The 10,213-nt window shown below is 49.5% G+C and overlaps 1 protein-coding gene across 6 annotated transcripts; it reads left to right on the forward strand.

Moving 5' to 3' along the window:
* Nucleotides 1-39: 39 nt before the first annotated feature.
* On the forward strand, nucleotides 40-9,158 carry TMEM53 (transmembrane protein 53). 6 transcript variants are annotated; one of them, XM_038414376.2, is made up of 4 exons: nucleotides 1,928-2,087; nucleotides 2,477-2,589; nucleotides 2,931-3,008; nucleotides 6,149-9,158. In XM_038414376.2, the coding sequence occupies exon 4, from the start codon at nucleotides 6,185-6,187 to the stop codon at nucleotides 6,803-6,805; it is 621 nt and encodes a 206-aa protein (XP_038270304.1). In that variant the 5' UTR covers nucleotides 1,928-2,087; nucleotides 2,477-2,589; nucleotides 2,931-3,008; nucleotides 6,149-6,184; the 3' UTR covers nucleotides 6,806-9,158. The 6 variants fall into 6 exon arrangements, with proteins under 6 accessions (XP_038270302.1, XP_043376543.1, XP_038270304.1 ...); XM_043520607.1 differs by lacking the exon at nucleotides 2,931-3,008 and adding an exon at nucleotides 4,604-4,716; XM_038414374.2 differs by lacking the exons at nucleotides 1,928-2,087; nucleotides 2,931-3,008 and adding an exon at nucleotides 40-221.
* The last annotated feature ends 1,055 nt before the right edge of the window (nucleotides 9,159-10,213 follow it).

Raw genomic sequence — 10,213 nt, forward strand, 5'->3', positions numbered from 1 at the left:
CTCTTCGCCCATGAGAGGCGCGTTGCTAGGAAGTGAGGTCACAGGGCGAGGACCTTGGTCGCTCCTATTGGCTGGCGTCGCAGGAGAGGGCGGTCACTTCCGCTGTGGGGGGGGGCGGGCGCTTCCGTCCGAGAGTGAGACTGCGATCTCCTCAGCGCGTCCGAGCATGGGGGGCAGGGAGCTGGACTATACCATCGAGCTGCCGCCGGGGGGCTGGCCGGGTACGGGGCTGGCCGTGGGGCGGGGTCCCCATGATCCTCGCGGGCGCAGCGCGCGGCGGGTCCGGTAGTCGGGGGGCGGCGCGTGTCCGAGGCCCGGCGGGGAGGAGTGGGGGGGGGCGGGTGTCTGATGCCCTGGGGGAAGAGGTGGGGGGGCGGGTGTCTGATGCCCTGGGGGGGAAGAGGTGGGGGGCAGGGTGAGGTGGGGGTGGGTGTCTGATGCCCTGGGGAAAGAGGTGGGGGGGGCGGGTGTCTGATGGCCTGGGGGGGAAGAGGTGGGGGGCAGGGTGAGGTGGGGGTGGGTGTCTGATGCCCTGGGGGAAGAGGTGGGGGGCAGGGTGAGGTGGGGGTGGGTGTCTGATGGCCTGGGGGGGAAAGGGGGGGCAGGGTGAGGTGGGGGTGGGTGTCTGATGCCCTGGGGAAAGAGGTGGGGGGGCGGGTGTCTGATGCCCTGGGGGGGAAGAGGTGGGGGGCAGGGTGAGGTGGGGGTGGGTGTCTGATGCCCTGGGGGAAGAGGTGGGGGGGGCGGGTGTCTGATGGCCTGGGGGGGAAAGGGGGGGCAGGGTGAGGTGGGGGTGGGTGTCTGATGCCCTGGGGGAAGAGGTGGGGGGCAGGGTGAGGTGGGGGTGGGTGTCTGATGCCCTGGGGAAAGAGGTGGGGGGGGCGGGTGTCTGATGGCCTGGGGGGGAAAGGGGGGGCAGGGTGAGGTGGGGGTGGGTGTCTGATGCTCTGGGGAAAGAGGTGGGGGGGGCGGGTGTCTGATGGCCTGGGGGGAAAGGGGGGGCAGGGTGAGGTGGGGGCGGGTGTCTGATGCCCTGGGGGAAGAGGTGGGGGGCAGGGTGAGGTGGGGGTGGGTGTCTGATGCTCTGGGGGAAGAGGTGGGGGGGTGGGTGTCTGATGGCCTGGGGGGGAAAAGGGGGGAACAGAGTGAGGAGGGGGGGGAGGACAGGCCGAGATGGGGGGTGTCTGATGCCCTGGAGGGAAGAGATGGGGGGGGAATGAGATGGGGGGGTGTCTGATGCCCTGGGGGAAAGAGATGAGGGGGGCAGAGGGCGAGGTGAGGGGCAGGGTGTCCGATGCCCCGGGGGGGAAGAGGGGAGGCAGGTGTCTGATGTCCCGGAAGCAGGGGTGCGAGTGTTTGATGTCCCCAGGGGCTCTGCAGTGTTGTCCCTAGTAGCCCAGGGGGGCTTAGCATCAGGGGTGTTGCTGTTGCAGGATTTGCCCTTAACCCTTCTATTTTACATTCCTGTTAGCAAAATAACCCTGTTTGGATACTGGGCTGTGCTCCCTAGTGGCTTTAGGGAGAGCTGGGTTTACACAGGGCTCCCGCCTCCTTTAAATCACTTCCTCCATTGTCCCTGAGAGTGTTAATCAGAAACAGTTATTTGTGGCAGAATGGTCTGTGTATGGAAACAACACTGGGCAGGGCCAGACTGTCAGCCTGTAAGCTTATTGCCATAGCCCACGCCCTTCTCCAGCTGGTGTCTGTCGCTCTCATTCCACTGCATCTGATATTAGGTTGGAAAATCTTTGGGGCAACGACCACATCTTTTTATGTCTCTTTAAAGGGCCGAGAGCTCTATTGGGGTGGCTTAAAAACAGGACAAAACTAATATCTTTGGAGCTTGTCTACACATGGAGTTATTCCTGATTAACTCCTCGTGGACACTCTTATTTTGTTCCTTGTTCCTGTTCCTGTTTAGCTTAACCCACTTTCAAAGGATCAGAGCTAACTCCATGTGTAGACAAGCCTTAAGTAACCAACTGAGCTGGAAACTTTTTTTTTAATGCAAATGTAAACTTGTCGAAAAATCAGTGAACCGGTTTCCCTCCATGTACAGTGATGGAAAAACCTGCCATTTGCCACTGGTAAATGAATTTATTTGAACCCTGAATTTTAGAAACATTTATAATGTGAGCTTCTAGCTTTTAGCATCTTTACCCCCTTGTTTGTGTCCTACCTTGGCCTGTAGCCTTTTGTCTTTCTTTACACTAGAAGTTGTTCGGGGCAAGATTTGTCATTTTATTTTTTGTACTGTGCCCAGTACAATAGGGTCCCAGTCTTGATTGTATTGTACCACAAATAATATGGCAATAAAAGCTAAATGATAAACTGATATCAGCACAATAGTTGCACTACAGGCTTGGGGGTGGGTTAAAACCACTGTCCTTATTAAGTAGTTAGGTTGCAATTTCACTCTGACTCTAGGGGACTAAAGGGCAGTTTCATTTTTTAAAAATCTTCTGGCTTATTTCAGACACTAGTCCAGAGAGGGGAAACACAAATAATCGGCCTGTGGTAATTCTGCTGGGGTGGGCTGGCTGCCGTGATAGACACCTGGCGAAATACAGCACCATCTATCATCAGAAGGTGAGTGCATCATTCATCTTTCTATGCCAATATAAAGCTGTAGCAAGGCTACCTGAGGAATTTTCTCCCCTGCACTCTGGTGAAAAGAAGTTACGCTTTCTTAAGACTCCAGAGAAGCCCTAGAAGAAAGTGCTGGGCTTATTTTTGTGTGAAAGCTCCTTGCATTTTCAAGTAGCATGTTGACGTTATCTGCACACTGTCTTTAAGACCCTGGTTACGTGTATAACGAAGAGACAGGAAGTGCTTCCTAAAAGGAATTATTTTTTGCCTTTTTTTCAAAGTTTCTGAAGTCTTAAAGATTTGAAAACCTGTGTAAATCTTTGTCCTCCATTTATCCACAGAACATGTGTAACATGGGCAGTGAGTGCAAGCTGCATACATCTGTACAGACCTGACAGGGCCAACTTTAAGGGTCAAAGGCAAGTTCAACCATGGCTTATTCAGCCTCTGGCCTTTCTTCTGAGACTAAGAAGTGTGCTGGTTATTGATGGCTTTTGTGATTAGGTTGCCTGGCTACTGGGGATTGATTTGATGCCCCTAAACTCATTTCACACAATTTATGGAACAGCCATCAGATAGTAACAATGTTCAGACATTACCAACCTGGACAGGATTTGGCATAGTGACCTAGAAGTGGAAGTTTCTGACAGTGTCTGTCTCATTATCAGTCCCCTTTTAAAACATCTTGCTTTGCTGGTCTGTGGAATGATGGAAAGTGCATGGCTTTTGGACCTAATGGAATCTAGGCCCATTAATTCTCATCTCATTCTCAATATGTGAGAATGGACTTCGTTTTGGTTCCAAACTTGTTGCAAAGATAGGTGCCAAAGTTCTGCTTGGAATACTACCCAGCATGACTGCCTCACATGGCCTCCTCTGAACTGTTGATGTTTAACCTGACATGTGAGATCCATGCATTGAAGTGTGTTCTAGTACAGAATGAATTGTGACTGGATGTCTCCGGATTGGTAACAGCATTTCACTGCTGAGTTGCAACTGTCCACAGCATTCCGCAACAGCTTGGTATCCTATATGAAATGCATTTGGTGTCTCAGTCCCGTTGCCAGAAAGATAGGTGTCTGCATTCTAAAATACACAGTTTCATTTAGTCCTAACTAGTTCCCTTTTAAGCAATCCTAGCAGAGACTCTAAGGATGGAGTGAGCGATGGAGAATGAATGCCCTTCTGACCCTTATATGATTGATATTTAGCACTTTACAAGGATTAAGCCACACAACTGTGTCTGGGAGAAAAATTTCCATTGCCATTTTAATGGAAAATTGGGTTTTTGACTAATTTTTTGCAAAAAGTGTCTTTGTGGATTTTTTTTATTACATCAAACACCCAAAACCAGAACATTTGATTTGCATGTGGTGCCATATGAGGGTTGTACTTTTTATGTCATGTACTTATTTTCCTCTGTGGGCTGAACTCCCCAGCTAGACTGCACCTGCCACATGCTGCTTTCCAGATAGAAAAATTAAACAGCTCTTTGCACCAAGGATTTTATATCCTAAGGGCTTGATAACTGTAAATGCTAGCGATGGGTGTGGTGCTTGCATAGTTTCAGTGTAACCACTATCCCAGCTATATTTATACAGACAATGAGTAAAACTTTCAAATCATAAGGTGTTGGAGGGTTGACGAGATGGGGGAGATTTTTGGGAGGGCTTGTTTTTTGGTGTGCTTAGCTGCAATGGTGGTTGAGCGGTTATGTTACCTTGGCTTTTTTATTATTTTATTATTGTTTTTTATTTCCCTAATTCCAAGATCTCTTAAATGAACTTTTTGAATCTTTACAAGTGAAGCTGAAGCCATAGGGTGGTTATGGACTCGGAAACTGAATGGGGAGGGTACACCTGATAAATTATCATGGCTTTGTGTTCTGCAATGCCATGTGGGAGACCCCAGCTCCCCTGCCAGCCTCATGCTTTGTGTGGGTGGGAAGTCCAGTGGAGGCAGCATGCTCGGCCTGTGGGAGAAGATGGATAATGCAGTACTTTTTATTGCCCAGCGGCCATCAGGCACTCCTGCTGGTCTACTGAGCATTGTTGACATGCTGCCATGGGACACTTGGCAAGTCCTCCTTGGCCAGAAGGATGATGGGCAGGATGCAGACCCTTGAGGGTAGGAAATCCAGGGGAAGTGAAGGGATGTGTAGGGTTCTAATAGGGATGTGGGTGGACCTTCCTCTAGGAAGTATGAATGCAAAACCCAGATGATTTAAAATCTATTAGAATAGGTGAAGATTTCTTCCTCCCTTCTCCCAATCCCCTCTGAACATAGCTGTTTTAATGCCTTTTCTCTGCATGTCTCAAGCAGAAATGCCAATAAATGCCTTTGCTGAGCTAATGTAAAAGATGGAGTGCTACTACAACTAGCATTTATATAGAAACTTCTTTGGGGGCCCATTGCTTCAGCACCTGTGTGCCTGACATCATTAAAATCTACTATTAGTAAAGAGAATACTCAGAGTAACATAGTGCATATATCTAAATGTGGGGGCTTCGCTATGTAGCCAAGCGCCCTAAGCTCTTTGGTACACGGTTCTGCTTATTAACAGTTACTCAGTTACTGGCAAAAGCTGCCATTATCTGTCAGTTGGTAATAAGTGGAAAGCAGCTATGTAGGGCTGCAGCCAGGGAATGAAGCACTGGGATAGATCTTCCCTGCATGTGGGCAGGGCAGCAGCAGGGAGGGGACTGCAGCCCAGATGCTGGGGCTTTCTACAGGGCATGGGGTACGGAGGGTGTCTCTCCTTGAGCTCCCTGTGGGGTTGGGGTTCAGCATGTCCTAGTGCTTCCTTCCCTGGGTGCAGGGAGAGGTACTGTGCAGCTCTGGTGTCTGGGCTGCATCCCCACTCCTTCCCTGCCCACAGCCCCTCCCCTCCTGTGCTGTCCCTGGGCACAGGTAGGATTTCAGGGCTACAGTCCTAGAAGAAAGAACAAGGACAGGGTGAGTGCTGGCTGGAGGCAGTTTGCAGGGCTGCAGTGAGGGAAGGTGTGTCCCAGCACTTCCTTCCCTGGCTGCAACCTTGCAAACCTGCCTCCAGTTGGGGTCTTTCTTCTAAAACATGTTGTTAATAATCAGCATGGTATTACCAATATCCAAATCCCATTAACATTAAAGTCAATGGGACGCGATTTGTTCCTGGCCAAATGTTGCTATTAATCAGAAGTTGTCAATATGAAGGTGGCTATTAAGTGGAATCTACTGTGGACCCCCCCACCCATCTGATCAAATAGTTATAGGTTAGCAAGCTATAAAAATGGCTTCTACAGAGGATCTTGGCTGGGGTAAGTATTACCAGGTCCTGAAATGATCACCAGCCAAGGATGGGAGGAAATTCCTCCTCCTTCACCAATGTTGTGGATGATGTTATACTAAAGATACACTAATGGTGAGCCAGCACTGGCCAATTCCTGATTCAGGAAGAGGGGACCATTGCTCTTTTCTATAGGGCAAGTGCTATGAACACAGTGGCAGATTAGGATCCTGAAGGAGCTTGCCTTTCTATGTAACATACAGCCCTTGATGGGTGTCTCTCTGTTCCTCCCAGGGGTGCACAGTTATTCGCTACACAGCTCCATGGAAGATGATGTTTTTCGCAGACTCCTTTGGCATCAGGTCCCTCCAGACCCCAGCTAGAAAGCTCCTGGAGCTGCTCTTTGACTATAAAATTGAAAAGAAACCCCTGCTGTTTCATGTGTTCAGCAATGGCGGGGTCATGCTTTACCGCTACATCCTAGAGCTCATCCACATGCACGGGCAATTCAGCAGCCTCAAGGTGGTGGGCACCATTTTTGATAGCGCCCCAGGCAGAAGAAACATGACGGGGAGCCTGCGTGCCTTAGCAGCTGTCTTGGGATCAACTAATGTGCTGCTCAAGTATTGCCTCCTGCTTGTCTTCGCCATCCTGGTGGTGGTGCTGCGGATCCTGCTGTATCCAGTGACTCGCTTCTTCCATGAGACCCATTATGACACCCTGCTGAAGGGGCCTTCGAGGTGGCCCGAGCTCTACCTCTACTCCAAGGGTGACAGAATCATCCTGGCCAGTGACATAGAGCACATGATTGAGGCACGGCGACAGCACAATGTTGCAGTGAGAGCTGTGGACTTCTCAGACTCTGCTCATGTGAGTCACTTGCCGGCATATCCCTCCTATTACATGAGCCTCTGCACCTCTTTCATGTATGACTGCGCTGGATGCTCCTAGGGTTCACCAAGGCAGAGATAGCAAGTGCCTGTGTAAAGACCCCCAGCAGATGCTCCCTCTTTTCTGGGATCACACCAGAAACAAACTGCGCTTTCTGTCTCTCTTCCTCTCTTTGCTCACAATAAAATCCTGACCCCACCACACTTCCCCAGAGCTTGGAGGCACAGAATTGCTGATTTCTAGGCATCTAGTACACAGCTGGACGTCTGAAGCCTCCAAATTGGTTGTTGGGCTGGTCAGAGGTGATGGTGCTAAGTAGAGTCAAGAGAGTCCAAATGAATATAAGTTACATAATAGGGGTAAAATCCTGATCCCACTGAAGTCAATGGGAGGTTTGCCAGGAGCTTTCATGGGGGTGGACTTTAATTCACTCCTTTCTCTGGCCTCCTATAGTGAATGTGACTGGGGAGCACTACATCCCTCTTCTTATACCCTTTTCCTCTTTCCCTGCTGCCCTCTGCTTTGTAGTCCTGGGCGTGTAATTTACATCACCATCCACTCTCTATGTTGTTACACTGGAGCAATTCTGACAGGTTTCAGAGTAGCAGCCGTGTTAGTCTGTATTTGCAAAAAGAAAAGGAGTACTGGTGGCACATTAGAGACTAACAAATTTATTTGAGCATAAGCTTTCATGAGCTGTAGCTCACGAAAGCTTATGCTCAAATAAATTTGTTTAGTCTCTAAGGTGCCACAAGTACTCCTTTTCTTGGAGCAATTCTGTGACATCCCTAGCAGCCAGGGCTCTCCACTTAGCCTAGGTTTTGTTTTTTTTTTAATCTGCTGCTTCCTCCGGCCCACCGTTGAGTCAACTGAAGCTCTGCAGTGTCACCTCATTCTCCCACTCCCCCCACTCTTCTATTTACACCTCTCTGCTCCCAGCTGTGCATATAGTCACATTGAGGAGGACAGAATGAGACTCTTGGCAGAGCCTTTAATAGGGCAGACCAATGCAGGTCCCTCCCTGTCCCCGCCCTCAAGGCACTGCACCTCAGCCCTACTCCTAGCTGGAGATCAGCTACAGCAATCAAACACAGTGTCTCCCAAAGGCCAGTGCAGGTAACTGTGCCCCAGTGTGACAGCCTGGTTCTATTTAACAGGGCTGGGGCAGAATGGCCAAGGGGCTGCTCCCTTGCTGGATTGCTCAAATCCCTGTAGCTGAGTTAATTTAAAGCTTTATCTGTGAAATATCTAACATGTCTCAGGGTCTAGTCTTTGTTCCTCTCCCCTGACGCTTCCGTCTCATTGCTAAAATCGTTGGGTGAATAGCTATGTGTCGCTGTGTAGATTTACCGGTCTTTTAAGGTGTGTGCCCAGGAGTGCAGGGAGGTCACTTTGAGTATCTGTAACCCCGAGTTCTGTCTCACCTCCTGTGCCCAAATTTCCTGGGTCTTTCAGAAACTGCTTTCTCTTCGATCCTCTAGGGGAGAGCCTCCATTACCAACTAGCATCATTGCTCACATTCCAGAAGATTTGTTGACTAATCTACACACGTGAACACTTCAGTGTGTGTTGCTTACTCCCTTTACAGAAGTTTTTGATGGGATGACCCAAGCTAGAAAACATCCTGTTTTGGGTTTTCTTCTGTGGAGGGGGAGTGAGGGGTTAAAGTAGGGGAAGGACTATACTACAATCTACCAAGGGTGAATTGGTTGAATTCTAACTGATCTGACTTTCTGGTGTTCATGGTTCCTGGCTTTTTTGGGAGGTAGGGGGTAGAATGAATTATAACCCTGGAAAAGCCTGCCACTTTCCAGCACAGCATGATCTAATCTGGGGCCTCTGAAATGATGCTAGTCCCTGGAAGGTTGCAGTGCCCTGTGGACACCTGTACAGCTGCCTGAGGACATAGCTCGTCCCTGTGGTTTTCTGTGCAGCCTCCCCTCCTGCATACAGCAATCATGCTGGCTACGGGATGTTCACGAGTTGCTCCCCCAGCAAGAGCCACTTTGTAATGTCAGAACTTTCCTCCTCTGCAACCCCACAAATGTGAATCGGAGCAGAGTAGTTACCCTGTCACTTCACTGAGGGTCCAGTAGCAGGGTTGGGAGGAAATACTTATTCAAATGCACTTGAAATGGGGATTTAGAAATGTATTAATCCCATGTTTAATGTATTTTACTATCTGCCTCGGTCTGCAAGCCGAAACAACATTCCGACTGCAGCTATTTTCAGCTTCCCAAACAGCTCAGAGAGGCCCTACAGAAGAACTGGGGAGTCCTAAGTCGTCTTTTGACAAGTACATGACTGTTTGCATATTTCCTGAATCTCCTCTGTTAAACTGACCCCAAAAGCCTAACACTGTGATGAGGAATTAAAGATGAACGAGAAAAATAAAATGTCAAACTTACAATGAGTTTTAAAAGAGCGTCACCGTTTCTGCCTCTCACCATGCTCTAGAGCAGGGATCGGCAACCTGCTGCACGTGTGCCGATTTTTACTGGCACGCTGCTGCCAGCCGGGGTCCTGGCCGCCACCCCTGCTCAGCCTGCTGCTGGCCTGGGTGAATGGAACCCCAGGCTGGCGGCCAGGAGCCGGTGGACGGAACCCCATACCGGCGGTGGGCTGAACCGATCAGCTCGCGGTCTGGGGTTTTGTCTGCTGATGTAGGGTATTAAATTTCTTCCCATAGGAATGTGTTACTTGCAGGACTGGCAGCCGTAAGTAGTACACTGTACGGGGAGAAATTTAATACAGTACACCTGGGAAGGGAAGGCTGTGCCTCCCCAAACAGGCTGCCCCCTCCTAATTCCCCCCCGACTGCCTCCCTCATGACCCCTGACCCATCCAACCCCCCTTATTCCTTGTCCCCTGACCTCCTCCACCCATCCAACCCCCTCCTGGCTGCCCCCACCCAGGACCCGCATCCAAGCCTCCCTGTCTCCTGACTGCCCCGACCCCTACCCATACCCGTGAGCGGCCCCCCGGCACTCCCATGCCCCTCCAACCACCCCTGTTCCCCATCCCCTTACCATGCCACTCAGAGCACCTGGACTGGCAGCCCCATAAATAGTACACCATAAGTAGCACATTCCTATGGGGAGCAATTTAATACACTACGCCTGTCCCCGCTCATCCTACTGACAGTCTGGAGTTCTCAAAATATGTTCTCTCATCCCTTATTAAAAATTACACTACAATTAGCTTGAAAACTTAAAAACTTTGTATATTACAGTAATTGTTAAATGTATAATGTTAATAAAGACATAGACTTGATGAAACAAAGTAGCTGTACTTATGTGCCTGTGCTTAATTTGTGTTTTCGATGATTTACCTTCTAAAAAAAATCTCACATCTTGCACCCAGGTTAAGAACCACTGTGCTAAACTGATAAACTTCATTTTATTTTAATTTTTAAATGACACTTAAACATTTTTAAAACCTTGTTTACTTTACATACGACAATAGTTT

The sequence above is a fragment of the Dermochelys coriacea genome, chromosome 8 (genome assembly GCF_009764565.3).
Source record: "Dermochelys coriacea isolate rDerCor1 chromosome 8, rDerCor1.pri.v4, whole genome shotgun sequence".
In the NCBI taxonomy this organism is placed as follows: Eukaryota; Metazoa; Chordata; order Testudines; family Dermochelyidae; genus Dermochelys; species Dermochelys coriacea.